Genomic DNA, 26,418 nt, shown 5'->3' with positions numbered 1-26,418 from the left:
GAAATCATTTCCAAGCCCAACGTGATAAAGATTTTCCTTATGTTTTCTTCTAGGAGTTTTACTCTTTCAGGTCTTATGTTTAAGTCTAATCCATTTTGAATTGACTTTTGTGATGGTATAAGATGTGAATGAGGGGCTTTCCAGGTGGTGTTAGTAGTAAAGAACCTGTCTGCCAACGCAGAAGATGTAAGAAACATGGGTTCAGTGCCTGGGTCAGGAAGATCCCCTGGAGGAGGGCATGGCAACCTGCCCCAGTATTCTTGCCTGGAGAATCCCATGGACAGAGGAGCCTGATGGGCTACAGTCCATGGGGTCACAAAGAGTCTGACATGACTGAAGCAACTTGGCACGCAAGCACACAAAATGCAAATGAAAAATGTTGTCTGTCACATCAGTAAACAAAGGATATTTCTGCCATCAAGCCACTACAACCATCCAGGTGATGAGCCTTGAGCAAACTCAGGACAGGAAAGAACAGAATGCTGACTACTATAGAGTTAAGAAGCGAACCGAAGCAATGAGTGTACATGCACAACTCAGTTGTGTCTGACTCTTTGCCACCCTGTGGACTGTAGCCTACCAGGGTCCTCTGTCCATGGAATTTTCCAGGTAAGAATACTGGAGCATGTTGCCATTTCCTTCTCCAGTGGATCTTCCCAACCCAGGAATCGAACCCACATCTCTTATTTTTTTCTGCATTGGTAGGTGGGTTCTTTACCAGCTGAGTCACCGGACAAGAGAGCTAAGGTGCATGTCAAAGGAATGATTTCAGTGAATCCAAACTCTTGCATCTTCCCATATATAGCAAAGTGCTGCTGCTGCTAAGTTACTTCAGTCATGTCCGTCTCTGTGCGACCCCATAAACGGCAGCCCACCAGGCTCCCCTGTCCCTGGGATTCTCCAGGCAACAACACTGGAGTGGGTTGCCATTTCCTTCTCCAATGCATGAAACTGAAAAGTGAAAGTGAAGCCGCTCAGTTGTGACTGATTCTTAACTACCCCATGGACTGCAGGCTACCAGGCTCCTCTGTCCATGCAATTTTCCAGGCAAGAGTACTGGAGTGGGTTGCCATTGCCTTCTCCAAGAAAAGTGCTAAATTCACTAATTCGATATATATAGCTTTCTTTAATAACAGTAATCTTTTGATGTACCAACTACCTGGTCTTTCTTGCAAAACTCCTTTTTACCCTGGTTCCTTCCTTATCTCTCTGGAGCAGTCACTCAGAGCTATCTGAGAGTCTGCCTCCCAGGCTTGAAGTCCTCAGAAAGTCTGTTAAATGAAAAATAATTCTCAACTTTTAGGTTGTGAATTTTTTTCAGCTGACAAAGATAAGGATCTAATGTCATTCTTTTGCATGTCAATATCCAGTTTTCTCAGCACCACTGGAAGACTATACTTTCTTCATTTTGCTTTCTTGGAAATCCTGCTGAAAATTAGTTAATCATACACAAAGGGATTTATTTCTGGACTCCATTCTGTTTCATTGATCTACATGTCCATCTTTATGTCAATACCATACTGTTTTGATTGCTGTAGCAAACAAACAGTTTCTGACTGGTTTTCTGCCCAGGGCTAAATCAGAAGCAGCAGACACAAACACCCATCTTCCAATATTTCCTTGAAAGAGATTAACTTGCAAACTTTAAAAGCTGCTGCCTTAGGGTCCACCTTCTAAACAGCCTGCATCCAGGTGCTGACTGAGATCTTCCCATTTGGGACCCTGATGGGTCTTGGCACAGCCCCAAATACTGGGAGCCACTGAGAATAAAGAAGGCAGCTTGGCCAATCACAAGCCACACTTTTAATGCTAGGAGAGGTAGTTATTTTACCTAATGCACCGAAATCAACACAAAGAGGCAAGCTAAATGAAAAAACAGAGGAATAGGTTCCAAGAAAAAGAACAAGACAAACAAACTTCAGAAAAAGACTTTAATGAAATGAAGACAAGTGATTTACTTGACAAAGAGTTTGAAATAAGGGTCACAAACCTGCTTACCCAGGTACAGAGGACAATGCATGAATAAAGTGAGACTGTGAACAGAGACAGAAAATTTAAGAAAGTAGGAAACAAAAATCAAGAGTATTATCAAGAGCATTAAACAGAGCTGAAGAACACAAGAATTTTATGGCAAAATTCAACAGAAGTGTTTGGCAGCTTACTAGATCAAACTGAGAAAGAATCAGCCAATTCCAAGAAAGGGAAGTAGAATTCATCCAGTCAGAGGAGCAAAAATGAATTAAATAAAAATGGAAAATGATTTTTAAAAAGTGAAGTTAGCTTAAAGGATTTATGGGACAATGTCAGGCAGACAAACATTTGCATTAGAGGAGGTCCCAGAAAGAGAAAAGAGAGAGAACATATTCAAATAATGGGTAAAAACTTCTCTTAACATAGGGGGAAAAAAATATCAGATTTAGGAAACCCAGTGAGTTCCAAAAAAAGATGAAAACAAAGAGAAACACACTGAGACACATTATAATGAAAACTTCACAAGTTAAAGAAAAAGAGAGAATTTTATAAGCAGGAAGAGTAAACCAAGTTATGTACAAGGCAACACTTATAAGACTTTTAGCAGACCAGAAGGGAGCAGCACAGAGTTTAAATACTGGGAAAAAACAAAACAAAACAAAACAAAACCTGAGGACCCAGAATATTCTACCTAGAAAGTTTTCCAGACAAGTAAAAGTGGAAAGTTTATCACAATTAGAGTGGCTTTTGAAGAAATGTTAAAGGGACCTCTTTAAACTAAAATGAAAACATATGAAAGTATGAATGTCACTGGTAAAGGTAGATATATAATTAAATTTAAAATACTCTAATGTTACAATGGTGGTGGGTAAATCACTTGTAAATCTATTATGAAGGTTAAAAGGCAAAAGTAGTAAAAATAACTCTAACTACAATAAAATTGTATAACTATAATAATTGGTTATATATTATATATATACATATATAAAATAATTGTTAAAGGATACACTAAAAAGATATAAACTGCAACATCAAAACATAAAACAGGACAGAAAGTAAAATTATAGAGCTTTATATGTATTTCAAATTAATTTGTCTTAGCTTGCAATAGAATGATATAATTACAAAATGTTTTACCCCTTTGTAATCACAGAGCAAAAACCCATAAAAGACATGCAAAAGATAAAGGAATCTGAGCATAACATTACAGACAATTATCATACCCACAAAGAAGAAGGCAATAGAGGAAGAAAGGAACAAAGGAATTACAAAACAATTAACAAAATTGTTGCAAAGAACTCAAGCCCACCATTCTTCAGTTGTTTGGCATTTGAAGCAAACTGGAAAGGTGAAAAAGTTTTATAAGTGGGTGCCTCATGAGCTGACCACAAATCAGAAAAATTGTCATTTTGAAGTGTCATCTTCTCTTGTTCTATGCAACAAGAATGAACCATTTCTCAATCAGATTGCGACATGTGACAAAAAGCGAATTTTGTACAACTCAGTGACTGCTCTGAGAAGAAGCACCAAAGCACTTCCCGAAGCCAAGCTTACACCAAAAAAAAAGTCATGGTCACTGTTTGGTGGTCTGCTGCCCATCTGATCCAGTACAGCTTTATGAATCCCAGAGAGACCATTATATCTGAGAATTATGCTCAGCAAATCGATGAGATGCACCAAATACTACACTTGCAGCCAGTATTGGTCAACAGAAAAAGGCCAGTTCTTCTCCATGACAATGCTTGACTGAATGTGACACAACCAACCCTTCAAAAGTTGAACAAATAAGGCTATGAAGTTTTCTCTCATCCGCCATATTCACCTGACCTCTCGCCAACTGACTATCACTTCTTCAAGCATCTCAACAACTTTTTGCAGGCAAAATGCTTCCATAACCATCAGGAGGTAGAAAATGCTTTCCAAGAGTTCATCAAAATCTGAATCATGAGTTTTTACACTACAGGAATAAACAATCTTATTTCTTGTTGGCAAAAATGATCTGAATCATGAGTTTTTACACTACAGAAATAAACAATCTTATTTCTTGTTGGCAAAAATGTGTTGATTGTAATGGTTCCTATTTGATTAATAAAGACATGTTTGAACCTAGTTATAATGATTTAAAATTCACTGTCCAAAATTGCAATTACTTTTTCACTAAATTACTTTTACTGTTAAGCTAAAAGGACTTAACAGGCACTTACAGTGCATTCCATCCAACAGTAGCAGGATAAATATTCTTCTAAGTGCACATGGAATGTTCTCCAGAAAAGGTCATATATTGCCATCACAAAACAAGCCAATAGATTTCAAAAGTTTGAAATCATATCAAGTATCTTTTCTGACCACAATGGTATAAAACTAGAATTATATGAAAAATAAAAACTGGAAATTCACAAATATATGGAGAATAAAGGGCATGCTACTGAACAAACAATGTGCCTTAGGAAAATGAAAAGAGAAATCAACAAGTATCTTGAGACAAATAAAACTAGACATACAATACCCAAAAACTTATGAGATATACCAGAGGCAGTTCGAGGAGGGAAGTTCAGAGGGATAAATGTCTTCATTAAGAAACAAGAATAAGCTACAATAAACAAGCCAACTTTAGACCTTAAGGAACTAGAAAAAGAACTAAGCAAAGGTGGTTGAAGTAAGGAACTAACAAAGATCAGAGTGTAAATAAACAAAATAGGGGCAAAAGACAACAGAAAAGATCAACGAAAAGATAAATAAAAAACCTTTAGCCATAATTACCAAGAGAAAAGATAAGGTTTAAATAAATAAAATTAGAAGTTAAATAGGAGACATGCACCTGATGTAGTCGGTGATGCATCACCGACTTGATGAACATGAGTTTGAGCACGCTCCGGGAATTGGTGACAGACAGGGAGCCCTGGCGTGCTGCAGTTCATGGGGTCTCGAAGAGTCAGACAAGACTGAGCGACTGAACTGAACTGATGCACCTGACATGACAGAAATACTAAGGATCGTAACAGGCTACTATGAACAATTATACGGCAACAAAGTGGATATCCTAGAAGAAATGGATAAAGTCCTAGAAACATACAACCTATTGAAACCAAATCAAGAACAAATAGAAAATATTAAGGATATCAAAAACTTCCCCACAAATGAAGGTCCAGGCCTCAAAGCTTTAATGGTGAATTCTATAATATAGGTAAAGAAGAAATAATCCTTCTCAAATTCTTCCAGAACCTAGAAAGGGAAAGAAACCTTCCAAAGTCATTTTATGAGGCATCATTACCCTTACACCAAAGTCAAACAAAGACAATACAATTAAAGAAAATTACACTTGATGAATGTAGATACAAAGAACCTTAACAAAACAGTAACAAATCAAATTCAGCAATATATTAGAAGAATCATACACCATGATCAAATGAGATTTATTCCAGGGATATAAGGATAATTCAATAACCATAAATCAATCAACATGGTATATCAACAAAATAAATGATTTTTTTTAAAAAACCCATCTCAACAAATGCAGAAACAGCATTTAACAGAATTCAACATCCATTATGATAAAAACTCTCAAAAATATGGGTATAAATACAATGTATTTCAATATAAGGTTATACATGACAGGTCCACAGTTACCATCATAGTCAATGGTGAAAAGCTGAAAACTTTTTCTTTATCATCAAGGATAAGACAAAAATTCCCATCCGTGCCATTTCTATTCAACTGGGCACTGGAAGTCTAGCCAGAGCAATTACTCAAGAAAAAAAAAAAAAAAAGACATGTAAATTAGAAAGAAAAAAGGAAAGAAGTAAAACTGTCTCTATTTTCATATAACATTAAGTTACAAAAAAATCCTAGAGTCTCCATCAAAAAATTGTTAGGATAAATAAATTTAGCCAAGTTCCAGGATAAAAATAAATATATTAAAAACAGTTGTGTTTCTATACACTACTATCAGAAAGAGGAATTAAGAAAACATTCCCATTTATAATAACATCAAAAAGAACAAAATACCCAGGGAAAAATGTAACCAACGAAGTGAACGATATGTACACTATATAATATAAGACACTGATGAAAGAAATTGAAGATAGAAACAAATGGAAAGATAGTCCATGCTCATAGATTAGAGGAATTAATATAAAAATGTCCATACTGCCCAAGTGATCTCCAGATTTAATGCAATTACTACCAAAATTCCAATGCTATTTTTCACAGAAATAGAGAAAACAATGCTAAAATTTGTATAGGGCCACAAGAGACTTCAAATGGACAAAGTAATCTTGAGAAAGAAGAACAAAGCACTAGGCATCATATTCCTGATCTCAATATTACAAAGCTATAGTAATCAAAATAGTATGGTACAATTGGCATGTCATAAAAAGAAACACACAGACCTAGAGAACACAATCAAGAGCTCAAAAATAATCCCATGTATTATGGTCAATTAATATTTGACATAGGGTCCAAGAATATTCAGTGAGGAAAGAATAGTTTCTTCTATAAATGGTTTTGGGGCAATTGGATATTTGTTTGCAGGACGAAACTGAAGAAAAGGGAACCACTGTGTAGGAACATAAATTGGCATAGAGCCATTATGGAAAACAGTATGAAGGTGACTTATTAGAAATGTAACTATAATGTGATAAAGCAATTCCACTGTTAGGCACATATCCAGAGAAAACAAAATCACTCTCATGAAGACACCTTCACCCCCATTCACTGCCGCTGCTGGGTGTTCCATGGATGGTTGCTCGTCTGTTTGTTATGATGTGTAAGGTTAGTGCTGGTGTACAAGCTCTCTCAATGGAAAGAATTGAAAATTATTACATCTGCTGTAATTTGTATACATACCTGTCATCCATTTGATTCCAATAAATGACAGAGGCAGGATCTGTCTGGCACATGATGAAGAAATGTCCATACGCTAACTTAACCAGAGGAGGTTGGAAAATTGTGGGTGAGACCTCACTGTCCCATTTTCTCTTTGAATCTGGGCTTTTCTCTTCAGACAAGCAGTCAAGCAGAGGTGACAGAAACCCATAACCCCCTCTGAGACACACACGCCCTCACAAATTTAGGCGTCCTTTTGACTGAATCAAGTTACCCTGCTCCTTTGGCCAATTTTTTTCACATACTTGTGCTTTGTTAAAGACTGTTCATTAAATTGGGGAGAAAAAAGTCTACCTTTTCCCAGAGTCCCCCACATTTTGAGACATGTCTTAGAAGTCTTTAGGCCTCTTCTTGACAAGTTACTTTTACAGAAAATACTTTCCTCCCTGACAATGGGAGAAACTTCATGACACTTCTACTTCCCATGGGATACAAAAGAGAAGAGATGCTGGGACATTTCCAAAATCAAGGGGAATTCCACTTCATACGGGAGCTTTTAACCAAGTTGAATTTGACACAGGGAACTTAAATTCAAATGTTGATACATGAGCCCTCAGAAATTTCTGAGTCTTGTTCAAGTGTGTGTCTATGACTCAATATCCTCCAGCCACCAAATACTTAACATTTATTCTCCTGAATTAAGCAATTATTGAGCTTATTTTTACACAGTGCTAAGAGAGAATGTGATCTGAATAAATATGAAGTTTCAAAAATTAAAGTGTTTTTCAGAGAAATGAGTAGATGATTAATAGGGACCTTTCTGGACCAAGGACTAACAAGCATGGATGTAGACTCCGTTAAGGTAGTGATGCTTGCAGAGACATAAAGATGTAAAATTACTTTTGGTTTATAAGGTATGCCAATTATGTATGTTATATGAATAGCCATATAACTCACAACACAGAAAAAGCTCTTTTTATGTAACTATTGCTGCTGCTGCTGCTAAGTCGCATCAGTCGTGTCCGACTCTGTGCGACCCCACACACGACAGCCCACCAGGCTCCGCCATCCCTGGGATTCTCCAGGCCAGAACACTGGAGTGGGTTGCCATTTCCTTCTTCAATGCATGAAAGTGAAAAGTGAAAGTGAAGTAGCTCATTCGTGTCCGACTCTTCACGACCCCATGGACTGCAGCCCACCAGGCTCCTCCGTCCACGGGATTCTCCAGGCAAGAGCACTACAGTGGGTTGCCAATTTACTTACCCCAAATTCCCATGAAAATGGCAAAGAACACTGTTGACTCATTGTCAAATAAATGGGAGATCTGCAAAACAACAATATCAGAAAGACTACTTAGTATCAAATGCAATACAAAAGTAAGTAAACTGCAAGTCTTCAAGCATAACACAATACATACATACCTTAGAAGCCAAACAGGTTGAATTTAGCCTCCAATAGTCACACAGTTCATCACAGAGTGGGCACATGATAATCTGACCCCCAATATTAGGGTCACAGATCTGAATGCTGCAGAAGGAAGAGAAAAGTTGCTTGGGTGTTTTTTTTTTTTTTTTTTTTTTGAGTTTTGTTTTGGCCACATCTTGTGGCATTTGTTGCTTAGTTGCTAAGTGTCCAACTCATTTGCAACCTCATGGACTGTAGACTGCCAGGTTCCTCTGTCCATGGGATTTCCCAGGGAAGAATACTGGAGTGGGTTGCCATTTCCTTCTCCATGCCTCATGGCATAAAGAACCTTAGTTCCTCAACCAGGGACAGAGACAATGTCTTGTATAGTGGTAGTACACAGTCCTAACCACTGGACTGCCAGGGAATTCCCAAGAGCAATGCTATTTTAAAAGATGTGTTTGATATCCACACATTTGTTCTCAAGGGGGAAAGGGGCATGCAGGTGTGCTAAGTCGCCTGAGTTGCATCCAACTCTATGCGACCCCATGGACTTTAGCCCGCCAGGCTCCTCTGTCCATGGGGATTCTCCAGGCAAGAATACTGGAGTGGGCTGCCATGCCTTCCTCCAGGGCATCTTCCCAACCCAGGAATCAAACCCGCTTCTCCTACGGCTCCTGCATTGCAGGCGGATTCTTTACCGCTGTGCTACTGGAGAAGCCCTGAGAAGGGGTGGGGTGGGAGGAACTGGGAGGTTGGAACGACTCATACACACTATTGATACTATGTATAAAATAGACAACAGATAGGAACATACTATATAGCACAAGGAACTCTACTTAACACACTGTGGTATCCTAAATAGAAGGGAAACCCAAAAGGGAGGGGGTATTTGTAAATATACTTATGGCTGATTCATTTTGCAATGCAGCAGAAGCTAGCACAATATTGCAAAGTAACTACACTGCAATAAACATTAATTAAAATAAATAAATAGATAAATAAAACATTCCAAGCAAAAAAAAAAAGTGTGTTTGAGTGAAAATCCAAAGCTATTCTTATTGAAGCATCTTTATACAATTTTTCACATATGGGACTGGGGCAATATAGCAGCAATTTTTGTAGATCGAATCATGCTTAAGGAACAGAATCTTTAGAGCCCATTCTTAAACAGACTTTCCATAAAGTATCAAGTGAGAGCTAACTGTTGCATTTGGGTCTTTTTCAGAAATATCAATTATCTGCTGTAATAAAAAACATTCTGACACAAATTCCAGAAAAATACAATTTTGGTTAGCATAAGATTCTGTTTGGGCAGCTCAGTTGCACTTACCTGCTTGAGGTCTTAGGAATCGTTAATAAACCATAAATAAAACAAGCTAAGCCAATCACAGCTGCAAAAAATAGCATTTCTGTGTAAAATCCGAGAAAGACAAAATAGATGCCAATTTTTTCTCCATAATAATCCCTGTGAAAGAAGGTAAAAATAAAATCAGAGGCTGCAAGAATAATGCACTTCAGAGAGTCTTGGTTTTCCATTCAGACACCCTTGTATTCTAGCTTTGGCCTCATTGCCTTCTAGCCCTGTAATTTTGATAAAGTTATTCAATGTTCTAAACTTTAGTTTCCACATCATAAAATGCAGGATGATGCTTATCTATAGACTTGGTGTAAGGATTGAAAGAGACAACACATATAAATAAGAAGCCAACTGAGTGGAAGTTAAGATTTATTTTTAAACAATCAGGTAATTTGCAAAACTTTGAAGTTTTAAAGAGAGTTCAAATGGTCTGAAATAAAGTACAGAACATGCTTCTAGCAATTAACAAATCAAAATCACATTCACAATATGTGCCAAGATTTCTGCTTTATCTCTAAGATTGAAGAAAGTACTCGGATCACAATGGACAAGGGTAGTTTTACGTATGATCTTTTATCTTCCTCTAAATCTGGACCTCTGATGGATCATACAGAACAGTAAGATAGGGTACAAACCAAGGAATAAAAAATGAGTGTGCAATAAAATTCCAAAGAATATATGGGCTCAGCTCTTGCTTTACAAGATAAAAAATGACAGCATTAGTTAGCACAAATGTTCAAATTTTATAATCAAGTTGTTATCTTTTTTCTGCTGTTGTTTTTTAAACTAACTCTTCCCTTAAGGAAACCCTCAAAGACCCAGAGAACAGGTTTTTTCTGCCTCAGAAAACTAGATTTCTTTAAAAAAAATTAAAAAAACACAAAACAGGTTAATCTTCTCCCTTATTCATAAAGAGTTCAGCTCACCAAACATGTGAAATCTTTCCACAGCTTCCTAGTCAGAGAGATATGATTCTTCTTGGACACTAATAGCATGGTATACATAAATCTATTATACCACTTATGATTAACTTGTAATTTCCACACTCAAAAACACACAAATCTAAACATAAAGGGTTTAACTTTTACATAATACAAACTTACCATAAACTTAATTTCCCAATGAGAAGGTTTTTAAGTATTTTTCTCACTCAATATTAATTTTATTGAACCTCCCATCCTTCAGTTTTCAAAATTTCTAATCTTTTCTAACAAAAGAGGGATCTTTCTGCTTGTACCATCTTCTATTCTTCTCAGTGATAATAAACATTTTTACATGGTTATTTTTCCTTGTTCTGCTTTTCAAATTACTATAAACCTGAAATTAAACTATGATTCCATTATATTCCCTTGTTAATTTACTTACAACTTCCTTAGGTTCACTCACAGAAGATGAGTAAACTTGCTTTTTCTCCCTTCTTTTTTGCTGAAGAATATAGCAATTATTATGATACTGCATAATATCAAAATAAAAAGAATAAAAATATCTGAATATCAGTTTATGAGTTCCCTAGTAATTTCCTGGTTAGGTGCATAGCAGTAAGATTGATGTTTTACCTTAAAATTACTGATTATACAGTTTGAATATATATAATATATAATTTATAACAGCAACAAAAATATTAAGTACTGAGGATTAAACTTAAGAAGGTTTTATAACTCTACAACACCCTTGGAAAAACCCAAAGTAGGCTTAAACAAAGACACATCTTTCCCTTGACATAACTTTTCCTTGACTAGAATGTCTCAAGATGAGACTACCAGCCTACCTAAGTTAATTTATAAACTTAATGCAATTTTCAACCACCTTTTTTAGTAACAAGACAGACAAGTTGAGATTCAAGTTTATATGAAAGAATAAACTTGTAGAATGTACAAAGAAACAGTGACTATGATGACTTATTAGCCCAACTAGATATTAAAATGCACTAGAGCTAAGCCACTACAATTAAAACAGCCTTCAAATCACTTCACTATACACTTGAAACTAACCAACATATAGCAAATCAACCATAATATAAAATAAAAATTAAATTAAAAAAAAAAAAACAGCCTGCTACTGGTGCATGGATAGTTAGCAAGATCAACTAAATAGACAGAACTTCCAGAAATCAGCTAGAGTACATACAGAAATCTAGCACATGATAAAGGATTTCCCAGGTGGCACAGTGATAAAGAACCTGCCTGCCAGTGCAGGAGATGCCGGAGACACAGGGTCGATCCCTGGGTTGGGAAGATCCCCTGGAGGAATAAATGACAACCTGCTCCAGTATTTTTGCCTGGAGAATGCCACGGACAGAGGAGCCTGGTAGGCTACAGCCCATGGGGTTGCAAGGAGTCAGACACCACTGAGTGACTGAGCATGTGTGATACAGGTGGCAATGATAAATGTTTTAATAATATTAATATTTTGGGGACAAGTAGATCTATCCTTTGAATAGAAAGTGCATATTTAACTCTATAAGAAACTGTCAAAATTGTTGTTTCAAAGTTGCTATACCATTTTGTATCACCATCACCAACCTTTGAGATTTCAAGTTGTCCCACATCCCTAACAGCCCTTATTGATGCCAATCTTTTCAATGTTAGCTATTCTAGTGGGTGTGCAGTGGTCAATGGCATTTTAATTGTTATACCCTTAGTGAATAAAGATAGTGTACAACTCTGGAGAGTTCCTTGGAGTGCAAGGAGATCAAACCAGCCAATCTAAAGGAAATCAACCCTGAGTATTCACTGGAAGGACGGTTGCTGAAGCACCAATACTTTGGCCACCTGATGCAAAGAGCCGACTCATTGGAAAAGACCCTGATACTGGGGAAAACTGAAGGCAAAAGGAGAAGGGGGCAGCAGAGGATGAGATGGTGAGATAGTTTGACCGACTCAATGGACATGAACTGGAGCAAACTGCAGGAGATTGTCGAGGACAGAGAAGCCTGGACTACTGCAGTCATGGGGTTGCAGAGAGTCACAACTTAGCGACTGAACAGCAACAACATCTTTGGACATACTTACTGGCAATCCATAAACATATTTCTTTGCTGACAAATCTTTTATAATCTTTTTTTTTCCATTTTATTCTTATCATTGAGTCATAAAAGTTCCTTAAATATTTTGGATAAAAGTCCTTTACTGATATGTGTGTTGTGCAAGCATTTTCTCCAGCCTCTGGTTTGCTCTTTATTTCTGTAATAGTGTTTTTTAAAGAGCATACATTTTAATTTTTGAAATTAAATTTATGTCTTTAAAACTGTGCTTTTTGCATTTTATCTCAAAAGTCCATGCCTAACTCCAGACCAGTTTTCTCCAATATGTTCTAGAAGTTTTGTAGTTGTAGTCCTTATAATTAGTTATCTTATCTATTTCAAGTTAGTTTAAATTTTTATACAGGAAAGAATCAAGATTCATGCTTTTCATGTAGATAGCCACTTGTTTTACTATCATATTTTGAAAGGACTATGCTTCCGCCAATGAACAACAGGCACTTTTATTGGAAATCTATCTATCTATACATATATGGATCTATTTCAGGACTCTCCTTTTATTAAATATTTTTTTGGAAATAATTTCAAATATAGAGGTAAAGTTGCAAGAATAATTCAAATAATACCTATGTACCCTTTAATTCTTTCATTATAAATAAAATATTGTTCCACTGCATTTTACCTCACTTCATATATTACCCCATATATACGTGTCTATGAACTTCCCTATAGCTCAGATGGTAAAGAATCTTCCTGCAAGGCAGGAGACCAGGGTTTGATCCCTGGGTCCGGAAGATCCCCTGGGAAAGAAAATGGCAATTCACTCTAGTATTCTTGCCTGGAGAATGCCATGGACAGAGGAGCCTGGCAGGCTACAGTCCATGGGGTCACAAAGAGTCGGACACAACTAAGTAACTAACGCACACGTGTGTGTGCGTGCGTGCGTGTGTGTGTGTGTGTGTATACACACTGTCCATGGGGATTCTCCAGGCAACAATACGGGAGTGGGTTGCCATGCCCTACTCCAGGGAATCTTCCCGACCCAGGGATCAAACCCAGGTTTTCCGCATTGCAGGTGGATTCTTTACCGTCTGGGTCACCAGGGAAGCCTAAGAATACTAGAGTGGGTGGCTGTATATATATATTTGAATTATTTACAAATAAGTAGTTTGAATGCGTACTTGATGGTCCTTTACCTTAAATACTTCATTGTCTATTAGTAAGAGTAAGGATACTGTCCTACATAATCACTGAGAGCAACCTTAAGGATAATAACTGCTTTCTGCAATTCCTTTCTCTGTGATACCATGGTGTTTTCTTTCCTGTCTTTTTGATTTACTTGGTTAAACACTTCACACCTACTCATTAATTCTTTACAAAAATTTTGTTAAAATTTAAACTTTATTTTAAAGATTATCTCATTATTGAAATGGAAAAGCAGTACAATTTGCTATAAATGAAAAGCTATAATATGATGAAAAACTTTTAAAAGTTATTTTTAAGTTAGGTACTGCTATCTGATGAAATATCTGAGCTTCCACTTTGTTCTAAAAGAAAATCAGAAAGTGCCAACAAGGTACTGATCTTAGATGTAATGTGTTTGTCTATATCAAAGGTTATAAGTATACACCTTTGGGGAATATTTATAGCAGAAATATCTGTAGACAGCTAAGTACTCTCAATATATTTTCAACAATGTAAAATATGTAAGCCTCATTCTGACAACCTTGCTTATTTGGAAGTATACTATGAAAACATTCTCTGAAAACAATGTCTGCAAATGTTCTTAACAACACTGACTGTAATAGCGAAAATTTGAAACAGCCTAATCTTTCTCAAAAGAAAAATAGATAAAAGAGTTATGCAAAATTTTTAATATGGTACTCCGTGTTCTGTTAAAAAGCAGAAGATAGATCTGGGTGCATTCACAGGGAAGTATATGAACAATACATTATTCAGTGATAAAATCTTAGCAAAAAAGTAAGTAAAGATTCCCATGTTTCAGGAAAAAAAAGTTTGTGTATGTATGTTGTTTTACATGCACATAAAAATAAAGCTGAATGGCTATCACCAAATCAAGCACAGTTACTTTGGTGGAGTTTAAGGGAGGTGGAATTTCACTTAAAACTTTGCACACATCTTTATTGCTTAGAATTTTTTCAGACACATGTCCTACTTTTATAACTTAAAAAATTAAATGACTACTAATCAGGACAACTAAAATATCCATCCAATGAAGAGTTCATATAATGATTTATAGAAACCATTTTTTATACGCTAGCTGTCTTTTATTTATTCTTAAAATTTTCCCCTCTTATTTGCCTTTAATGAAACTATTGGAATAACATTTCAGTTGACTTGCATATACACATCCAAATCAGTCTTATGAAAAAGAGGCTGTGATGCTGTGCAAGCAGAGCAGTTAAAACAAATCACTGAGTAAAAATACCATAACCAGGGGTTCTGTCATCTGATTGGTTCTTTACTGAAACCATAGCAGGAGTCTCCTGACCCCCTGTATGTATGTAGCATTGTTATGGTGCAAAGCAAGACCCTGCAACCAGAGTCTTCTTGCAAAGCGAATGAAACTAAGAATTGAAATAACAGAACTGCCTTCACAGCTGAGATCGATATATACAAACTATATACAGCTTTTCTGTTATCTTCTAAATTCCTGGACCCACAGAAAAACAAATGAACAAAAAAATATATTAAACACTAAGTGCTAACCCCATTCTAAAAAACATACATATATCATTTAATTATCAAATAACCCCAAAGGGAAAATACTATTGTTATTTCTATTTTACAGGTGAGTCTCCTAGAGGTTAAATAACTTGAACTTGTTTATATGTTTCTAAGAGAAAGAACTTGGATTTGAACCTAATCTACCTAAAAACTAAGGCCTAACCTCTGAACCATCGAGCTATCTCTGCATAGTGGTTAAGACTATTCTCACAACAGTGTTTTTCTCACAAATGAATGACTAAATGATAGTTTAGATACAAAACTGGGCAGATGGGAAATACAGTGGGTGAGAATAGTAAAAAGAATGGAATGTGATGCCATCGTGAATAAAAAGGACATCATCAAGTTTTAATCAGTTTGAATTTGTGTAAGAAACTTACCTAATCAAATTAAAAGGCTGCTCCTTGTAAAAATAGGAAAACCGAGCCCAGTTCTGGTAGAGTATGTTCCTTTGATTGACAGGATTAGGAGGTTCTGATGCCTTCCAATATTGACCCTACAGGAGGCAAGAAGAAATTACTGAACAGCAAAACAAAAGACAAAGGATAATGAAGGAGCACTGCTTTCATAAGAAGGCGAGTGAATGAGGCAAATGTTCTTTTTCATTTTTCAATTTGGATTTTCATATGCCATCTATGTAAATTACTGTATCATTTAGTACATTACAGGCTCCCCTGATAGTTCAGCTGGGAAAGAATCTGCCTCCAATGTGGGAGACCTGGGTTCAATCCCTGGGTTGGGAAGATCCCCTGGAGAAGGGAATGGCTACCCACTCCAGTATTCTGGCCTGGAGAATTCCATGGAGGGTATAGTCCATGGGATCGCAAAGAATTGGACATGACTGAGCGACTTTCACTTTCACTTTAGTGTATTATAGAGTGTAGTATATTTGCTACACTCTGTAACAAATGAAAATAACAGTGCTTTATTTATTAAATTCTCACACCAGGTTATCTAAAACCACAAGTGGAAGCCTAGGGCTGGTTTAACTCAAGCTGCTCCTTTGATGTGGAATGCTCCTTTCATTCCTACTCAAGTTCCAACAGTCATAGCTTAGGGATTCCTACAACTATAACTGGCTGGGACTTTGAAAACACGCTGACTTTTTAATTTTATTGATGAAAAAACAACCTCAAGCAAAGTTAGTGAATGATCCAAAGTCACTGGCTATCACTGATACTCATTTCCCCAAAAAACTTAATCCAAAAAATTTAATTAAAATATATAAAACAGACTTTTAGCACTTCAGTTCAGTTCAGTTTAGTCGCTAAGTTATACCAGACTCTTTGGGAATCCATGGACTGCAGCAAGCCAGGCTTCCCTGTCCATCACCATCTCCCAGAGCTTGCTCAAACTCATATCCATTGAGTTGCTGATGCCATCCAACCATCTCATCCTCTGCCCTCCCCTTCTCCTCATGCCTTCAGTCTTTCCCAGCATCATGGTCTTTTCCAATGAGTCAATTCTTTGCATAAGAACATACTGAAGCATATTGGAGAACATAAGCATACTGGAGCTTCAGCTTCGTCATCAGTCCTTCCAATGAGTATTCAGGACTGATTTAGTTTAGGATTGACTGGTTGGATCTCCTTGCAGTCCAAGGGACTCTCAAGAGTCTTCTCCAGCACCACAGTCCAAAAGCATCAATTCTTCAGCTCTCAGCTTTCTTTATGGTTCAACTCCCACATCCGTACATGACTACTGGAAAAACCATAGCTTTGACTAGACAGACCTTTGTTGGCAAAATAATGTCTGTACTTTTTAATATGCTGTCTAGGTTGATCATAGCTTTTCTTTCAAGGAGCAAGTATCTTTAAATTTCATGGCTGCAATCACCATCTGCAGTGATTTTGGAGCCCAAGGAAATAATCCGTCACCGTTTCTACTGTTTCGCCATCTATTTGCCATGAAGTGATGGGACCAGATGCCATTATCTTAGTTTTTCTGAATGTTTAGTTTTAGCTAGCTTTTTCATTTCCCTCTTTCCCTTTTATCATGAGGCTCTTTAGTTTCTCTCCTCTCTCTGCCGTAACAGTGGTGTCATCTGCATATCTGAGATTATTCATATTTCTCCCAGCAATCTTGATTCCAGCTTGTGCTTCATCCAGCCTGGCATTGCACATGATGTACTCTGCATATAAGTTAAATAATGGTGACAATATACAGGCTTGATGTATACCTTTCCCAATTTGGAAACAGTCTGTTGCTGCATGCCTGGTTCTGTTGCTTCTTGACCTGCATATAGATTTCTCAGGAGGCAGGCAAGGTGGTCTGGTATTCCCATCTCTTTAGGAATTTTCCACAGTTTGTTGTGAGCCACACAGTCAAAGGCACTTCAGAGCCTCAACATTATTTCACATATAAGTTCCTCCCCCATTTTTAGGTACCAAGTAGCCTTACTATTGTTGTTTAGTTGCTAAGTTGCTCATGGACTGTAGCCCACCTGGCTCTTCTTCCCTTCAGATTTCTCAGGCAAGAATACTGGAATGGGTTGCCATTTCCTTCTCCAGGGGAACTTCCCCACCAAGGGATTGAATCATGTCTCCTGTATTGGCAGGTGGGTTATTTACCACTGAACCACCAGGTAAGCTCCAAGTAGCCTTATTTATATAAAGTTAATTAGGTTTTAGCAGAGCTCTGTCTAGGGCTTCTCAGATGGTGCAGTGGTAAAGAATCTGCCGTCCAGTGCAGAAAATCCAGGAGATACAAGCTTGATCCCTGGGTTGGGAAGATTTCCTGGAGTAGGAAAAGGCAACCCACTCTAGTATTCTTGCCTGAAAAATTCCAAGGACAGAGGAGCCTGGTGGGCTACAGTCCATGGGGTTGCACAGCATGGGACCTGACTGAGTGCTGAGTACCGATGCAGAGCACTATCTATATATATTTGCTCAATGTTGTTTCCTTAACTGTTTGCCTAGAAAAGCAAACTGCTGAGGACAACATGGAGCAAACACCTAATTTAAAATTAAACTCACATGACAAGGTATAAAATTTTATATCATCCAGATTCCAACTTTCGTCTCCTGTAGCTAGTCCTGCTGAATCTTGAGAAATGACAAAGAAAAAAGAAAAAAGTAGCCTATTTGGATATCTTTAAAAACAAAGAGTTTCTTTAAAGCACATAAGGGAAAAGTCTAGTACCTAAATCTGTATGGAGGAGAGAATAAAGAAAAAGAGGTAAAAATTAACAGTAAGTGATAGCTCTCTCTAGCAACAGCCTAGTAAGACTGATTTTCTAGAGAGCATGGAGGACTCTACAAGAAGGCTAGATGTATGGATTAAAATTGCTGGTTACTGAAGACAGTTTGATAGTTAGAAAAGAATCAATGCCCTGAAAACAAACAATCCTCAAAATCTTTGAGGAAAAAAAAAAAAAAACAAAAGCAACTTCCTGGTGGCACAGTGGATAAGGATCTGCCTGCCAAAGAAGAGGACAGCCCTTTGATCCATGGTCCTCAAAGATTCCACATGTCGTGGAGCAACTAGGCCCACGTGGCATAACTCCTGAGCCCATGTGCCGCAACTACTAAAGCCCACAAGCTATAGTGCCCACAAGCCACAACTACTGAGACTGTGCGCAGCAACTGCTGAAGCCTGCATGCCCAAGAGCCCACACTCTGCCGCAACTACCCCATGTGTTGCAGCTACTACAGCCTGGGCACCTCGAGCCTACTCTCTGAAACAAGAGAAGCTACCACAATGACAAGCCTGCACCCCGCAACAAAGGGTAGCAAAGGGTAGCCCCCACTTGCCACAACCAGAGAAAGCCTGTTTGCAACAAGAATGACCCAGTGCAACCACAAATAAATATAGATAATATTTTTTAAAAAGATGAAAGTCAATGAAACTCTGATTTTTCTGCTTGCTAGGAACTGAAAATATTTTTTTAAATCTTCACACACACACAAAAAAGAATGAACCCATTGGTGAAGAAAGACGTACAAAGACTGCACTGCAAAGTGTTCATTAAACTACTATAGATCTCTCTACTTGATCAAATGTCTTGGCATTGTTTAAAATACATAATCCCCTAGAAGTTCTTGGGCCCAGGGGAAAAAAATATGTGTGTGTGGTGCGGGGTATGCGGGGAGTTTCTCTAAAACAAGTTAAATTCACCTCAATTGATACTTGTATTGAGAATTGCCACTCATTGTGGACAATTCCTCTATACCCTTGTAGCTAACATAGAAAAGATAATCAACTAACTAATGTTGAACAGACTTAGAGTCAACAGCTAACACTTGAATAAATATTGACAGAGAATAGCTGAAAAAGAGAGAGGCTGCCTTTGGGCTTTTGGAAACCATGAGAGCAAAAACATAATAATTTTAACAATATAATTTTAACAATAATAATAATTTTAACAATATAATTTTCAAAAACATGGGCAATGATTAAGATGCCACTTGTTTAAACAGAAATACCTAATTCTTCTACATTCTAAAGGTATGTGTTTATCAAAAAGAGATCATCATCAAAAAGCCTTTATAAGTGTGGAAGAGTTAAACAGGAACAAAGGAATGCAAAGCTCCAGGAAATGATCCTTAAGTAGTTCACATGAATTTAGCCAAAAAATGCCTGCTGATAACAGGTGATGAAATTTAAACACTAAATATCCAAAAGGAAAGATTTCTCTCAGATACCCCCAGAAACTAGGCTGTCTTGGGTGACAAGTCAAGCTGTAGGTTTGGTTGAATGGTTGCATGATATAAATGTCACTTCTTTGTTGAACTCAACATGATCTGCCAGGCCCAAGGAATCCTTCTGCACAATCTCAGTTATTTGAATCTTTCTTATGGACTGAAGTTTTTAGTTTGTTTTGCATTTGTATTTATGCTTTACTTCCCAGAAATTCCTAGCCTGTGAGCCTGGATTCATGGTGTGTTCCAATAATACCTAACAGAATGCTCTGCAAAGATGCGTGCTCTGTTGCTCAGTCATGTCTCTTTGCAACTCCATGGACTGTAGCCCACCAGACTCCTCTGTCCATGGAATTTTTTACACTGTAACTAAAACCAACTGTACATTTGATGAATGAATTCAAGAACGCATTCAATTTAAGTCCTTTACAACTTCAAAAGTTTATAAGTATGAAAAGAAAAGATCTGATGAATCTGAATATAAATTTTCAAAAGCCATGTTCTAAAATGTTCTTTTACTATTAATATAATGTCCACTTTCAATATGGGTTCTAAAAAAACTCATGTGCAAATGTAAAGATGTTTTAATAAATTTCCATTGAAACCTCAATGTGGAGAGGTTTTAACTATGTGTTTCAGCATAGTTCTCAGCTTGGACCTAGGAAATCCAAGGGATTTTCCCCAACATAAGCGAGATTAAGCAATCTGTCATGAAAGAGGAAGCAAATGGAAGATTCTGTCTCCCAACAAGTAAGCCTCTGACTGTGGGAAAGCAAAAACAGGCTCAGTATTTCTAAACCAAGCATATACTTACATCATGGAGTGGAAAGGCAGATGAGTAAGTGTTAGAATTTAGCAGTCTTTCAATGCCAAACCTTTTCTTCCCATCCTCCATGCCAAAAGGACACCGTGAGAGAATATAATAAACCTATGAGGTAAGCATAGATATACCTTTCAGAAATGTATGCTTTCCACATGTTTCAAAACCACAATTTAACTTTTTCTCAGGAGAAGGGCATAGCAACCCACTCTAGTATTCTTGCCTGGAGAATCCCCATAGACAAAAGAGCCTGGCAGGCTACAGTCCATCGGGTTGCAAGAGTCAGACATGACTGAGTGACTAAACACACACACACACACACACACACACACACAGGTTTTCTCAATGCAGATACAGACTCTGGTAATGGAAGGAATCTTTCCCTTGCTGTTTGGGGGAAGATGCAGAAGGTGGGGTTGTGTAGAGTTATAGGTACCACACCTCCTGGGTATGAGAGCTCCTTATTCCCTCAGGGAGAGGGAGAATGGCTTCTAACTTATTTTTTCTTCTCATGTCCCAAGCTCCTCTGGGAGTTCTTTGTACCAGAATTGACAGTATAATTGGGGCTTTAAGCTGGAGTCCAATATCACTGCTCCTAACAGTTGAGTCAGGGTAATAGGGAGCAGAAGTGACACTTGGCCAAGCTGTCCTGAACGCTCCCTAATCCATTACTCTGACGTTTCATACAGGGCCTTTTCCTAATAGTAACATGAGATGATGAGTCTATTAGCCCAAGAAGATCATTCCTCTCTATATAACTGCTATGGGATCATTTATATATTTTTATCAGTCTTATCCTTTATAAGACTCTATATTTTCCTTGGGCTGTGTTCTTGTATATTTGTCAATTCAATCTCATCTGTTTTTTGTCTTTCAGAAACTTTTCAAAATTTCTGCTTTTCTGATTTTGGCCTTTTTCACACTGTGTAGGTCTATTTCTCTTTCCCTCACATTTTAAACATTACCTAAGGAATTGCTGATTGCAAGGTCTGTCATCCTTGAATCTTTATCTAATCTGGTTATTCATTTTAAGGGCTGTTTAATACTTACATCTTGATAAATAAATGATACTTTATGTGAGGTAGTTTTACTTTTATAAAAAATGTGATAAATATTAGCTATTTTACATACTTTGGATTATTTCCCAAGGCAAGATTCACTGAAAAGAACTCTATATTGGGGAGCTAACAAAGTGGAATTCTTCCAGATACTAAGACTTATGATAAAGCTATGTTAATAAATACAGCATGGTATCATCAAATAAAACCAAATTTAGACTTAGGAAAGACTTTAAAGGATTATAGGAAGCGGATGAGGCAGACTACTGCAATAGAGAGAGATGGGAACATGGAGAAGAAAGCCAGGTTCGGGAAGTGTCTTTCTCTGTGTTAAGGAAGGGCTGGTCTACATGCCAACACTGGCTCAGGTTAAGGGCACAGCCAAGTTTAGGGTCTTTGGGGGAAGAAAGAAGTCCAACTGCAGTTTGGTTAATTCACCTGGTAAGTACTTTGTTTCACAGGATTGGTGAGGATAAATAGTTCAGATAACAATTTATGAAACATAAGAGGACTATGGAAGGCCTGTGTTTAAACTTTATGATCCTAAAGGAATAAGAAAAGGGAAAACTATAAGGGTAAGCATAGATCTGAAAGCATAGATCTCAGTCACAATAAAGAATTCAATTTTGCCATCCGCTATAACACTGATGAACCTGAAAGGTAGTACGCTAAGTGAAATAAGTCAGAGAGAGACAAATATGCAGAATATGATACCTATAATCTAAAAAAAATAAAATAAAATGAATGAATGTAACAAAACAGAAACAGATTCAGAGAGAACAAACTAGTGGTCATCAATAAAGAGAAGGATGGTGGGAGGGGTGAGATATGGAGAATAAGAGGAGATACAAACTGTTATATGCAAAATGAATAGGATACATGGATATATTATAGAGCACAGGGAATATAACCATTTTATTTTATCATTAAATGGAGCATGACCAGCAAAACTATTGAATCACTATGTTGTACAAAAAACAGTGTCTAGGATATAGTAAGTGCTATTTAAATATTAGTGCTATTTAAATATCAGACTAGATCTGATAGATAGAGTACCTGATGAACTATGGAATGAGATTCGTGACATTGTACAGGAGACAGGGATCAAGACCATCCCCACGGAAAAGAAATGCAAAAAAGCAAAATGGCTGTCTGGGGAGGCCTTACAAATAGCTGTGAAAAGAAGAGAGGCGAAAAGCAAAGGAGAAGAGGAAAGATATAAGCATCTGAATGCAGAGTTCCAAAGAATAGCAAGGAGAGGTAAGAAAGCCTTCCTCAGCGATCAATGCATAGAAATAGAGGAAAACAACAGAATGGGAAATTTCTCTTCAAGAAAATTAGAGATATCAAGGGAACATTTCATGCAAAGATGGGCTTGATAAAGGACAGAAATGGTAAGGACCTAACAGAAGCAGAAGATATTAAGAAGAGGTGCCAAGAATACACAGAAGAATTTTACAAAAAAGACCTTCACAGCCCAGATAATCATGATGGTGTGATCATTCACCTAGAGCCAGACATCCTGGAATGTGAAGTCAAGTGGGCCTTAGAAAGCATCACTACAAACAAAGCTAGTGGAGGTGATGGAATTCCAGTTGAGCTATTTCAAATCCTGAACGATGATGCTGTGAAAGTGCTGCACTCAACATGCCAGCAAGTTTGGAAAACTCAGCAGTGGCCATAGGACTGGAAAAGGTCAGTTTTCATTCTAATCCCAAAGAAAAGCAATGCCAAAGAATGCTCAAACTACCAGAAATTGCATTTATCTCACACGTTAGTAAAGTAATGCTCAAAATTCTTCAAGCCAGGCTTTAGCAATACGTGAACCATGAACTTCCAGATGTTCAAGCTGGTTTAGAAAAGGCAGAAGAACCAGAGATCAAATTGCCAAGATCCACTGGATCATCGATAAAGCAAGAGAGTTCCAGAAAAACATCTATTTCTGCTTTATTGACTATGCCAAAGCCTTTGACTGTGTGGATCATGATAAACTGTGGACAATTTGGAAAGAGATACAAATACCAGACCACCTGACCTGCCTCTTGAGAAACCTGTATGCAGGTCAGGAAGCAACAGTTAGAACTGGACATGGAACAACAGACTGGTTCCAAATAGGAAAAGGAGTACGTCAAGGCTGTATATTGTCACCATGCTTATTTAATTTCTATGCAGAGTACATCATGAGAAATGCTGGGCTGGAAGAAGCACAAGCTAGAATCAAGACTGAGGGGAGAAATATCAATAACCTCAGATATACAGATGATACCACCCTGATGGCAGAAAGTGAAGAGGAACTAAAAAGCCTCTTAATGAAGGTGAAAGAGAAGAGTGGAAAAGTTGGCTTAAAGCTCACCATTCAGAAGGCTAAGATCATGGCATCTGGTCCCATCATTTCATGGGAAATAGATGGGGAAACAGTGGAAACAGTGTCAGACTTTATTTTGGGGGGCTCCAAAATCACTGCAGATGGTGACTGCAGCCAGGAAATTAAAAGATGCTTACTTCTTGGAAGAAAAGTTATGACCAACCTAGATTGCATATTCAAAAGCAGAGACATTACTTTGCCAACAAGGTCCATCTAGTCAAAGCTATGGTTTTTCCTGTGGTCATGTATGGATGTGAAAGTTGGACTGTGAAGAAAGCTGAGTGCTGAAGAATTGATGCTTTTGAACTGTGGTGTTGGAGACGACTCTTGAGAGTCCCTTGGACTGCAAGGAGATCCACCCAGTCCATTCTAAAGGAGATCAGTCCTGGGTGTTCATTGGAAAGACCGATGGTAAAGCTAAAACTCCAATACTTTGGCCACCTCATGCAAAGAGCTGACTCATTGGAAAAGACTGATGCTATGAGGGATTGGGGGCAGGAGCAAAAGGGGACGACAGAGGATGAGATGGCTGCATGGCATCACCGACTTGATGGACATGAGTTTGAGTGAACTCTGGGAGTTAGTGTTGGACAGGGAGGCCTGGCGTACTGCGACATGGGGTCGCAAAGAGTCGGACACAGCTGAGCGACTGAACTGAACTGATTTAAATACTTGCTATTATTAAGAGTAATAGTATTTTAAGGAAACTGAAGACTATTTCGCACATTTGAAGTGTCACTGTTTTAAGTATATACTTGCAAATATGACTGAGAAGTATACAAATTTGGATACATGCATTTGGTATATGTCAAAATAGTAAGAAAGAAAGTCAGAAAGGAAGGAAAAAAGAGAGAGTAAAGAAGGATGGAGGGATGGAGGTAGGAACGAAAGAACAGACATTTCCCTGGTGCTAAATCTTAGAGCATTTCCTTCAGAGACTTATAATTATAAATTCTTTTTCTCTTCTCTCAGAGATGTATGCAAATCCTTTTAAAAGCTAAATAAACTTTTTGCCAGTTCTCTAACTCAGGAGTGTTTTTCTTAAGTTTTCTAGGAACCATCTCTTTCAAATGAAAACATCAAGAAAGGCAGCATCGCTGTTTCCTTGTCTCTATATGGGAGTGTATTCTAGGCATCTGGTCCCAAGTTGTAGCTATCTGCTTCATATAGAGATATGAGAAGCTTTATTATTATGAACACTTCAATTAGATGAACTTAGAATAAATTATGTGGCAAATAGTACAGCCAAGCCTAACAGAGGGGTCATCTGTGAAATACACATTGTGAGGCTCAGATATCATGATGAAGATGCTTTGAAAAGTATGAAATCCTGTACCAATGAAAGATGCTCTTGTAACACTGTACAGTTTATATATATACATGAACTACAGTGTTCCAGTTGCAGATAGGAAGGAAGGGTCTTTTCTACATCAATTTTCCAAATAACTTCCTGAATAGAGCAAGAACAATATTGCTCCATTGTGAAGGAGGGGAAGTTGTTGAGTTTTAATGCTGAATTAACCCAATGTATAGCACTCGTGACAAAAAACAAGTAAAGCTAAATGAGTACTGACCTTTCTATACCTGAACAAGTTACTAACTTATTCCTATAAATTCAATCGCCTATTGCTAGCAATATGTTAAAGCATTTACAGTTTACAGAGGGCTTCATGTACACTTTTTCATTTGATCTTTCCAATAACGCTAGTCTTTACCATTCTCTGTTTTAAGACAGATTACCTTGTTTATAAAGTAGACTTGGGAATTGAAATCTGGCCTTCTGATTTCAGGCCATGTGCTCAACATCCCCTTAAATGTTGCCTCTTACATCTGCTGTTCCTGCTACTGGTGCTTTTTAATCCAAGTAAGACAAGGGAGAGAACTTTTAGTTTGTTGATTTGCATTTTTATGTAAATTCTAGGTATTACATTTTGTTTAATATTCCTGTCAGTGAATTGTTCAAAAACCAGATCTAGGGACTGGAAGAATGACTATTTCAAAATCCTTCTTAGACACTTAGGAGTGGTGAATCTAAAGGGAATGAAGTCTCTCATTCCTCAAGGAAAGAGTAAGTAATCTCAAGAAGAAGACTCTTGTCATTGTTAGAACCCTGGTGATTTCATTAGTAGGTAACAGATACATAGTAACAAAGTAAGAGATACATAGTAACAAAGAACCTGAATTTTTTTCCTCTAAAGTCAGATCAATAATAATAGGATCTCACACTTAGTAAATCCCTCATGCATTC

The 26,418-nt window shown here is 37.4% G+C and overlaps 1 protein-coding gene across 1 annotated transcript in view; it reads right to left on the bottom strand.

Moving 5' to 3' along the window:
• Positions 1 to 26,418, bottom strand: part of ANO5 (anoctamin 5) — a 71,046-nt gene that overhangs the window by 31,154 nt on the left and 13,474 nt on the right. Inside the window, exons 6-10 of the mRNA XM_068977361.1 lie at positions 20,742 to 20,855; positions 15,668 to 15,783; positions 9,533 to 9,667; positions 8,217 to 8,322; positions 8,059 to 8,119 (exon numbers count right to left, since the gene is read on the bottom strand). Coding sequence (XP_068833462.1) covers positions 8,059 to 8,119; positions 8,217 to 8,322; positions 9,533 to 9,667; positions 15,668 to 15,783; positions 20,742 to 20,855 — 532 coding nt within the window. The remainder of the gene's footprint in view (positions 1 to 8,058; positions 8,120 to 8,216; positions 8,323 to 9,532; positions 9,668 to 15,667; positions 15,784 to 20,741; positions 20,856 to 26,418) is intronic.

Source organism: Capricornis sumatraensis, chromosome 8 (assembly GCF_032405125.1).
Source record: "Capricornis sumatraensis isolate serow.1 chromosome 8, serow.2, whole genome shotgun sequence".
NCBI lineage: Eukaryota > Metazoa > Chordata > Mammalia > Artiodactyla > Bovidae > Capricornis > Capricornis sumatraensis.
This window is presented reverse-complemented; position numbering and strand designations above follow the sequence as displayed.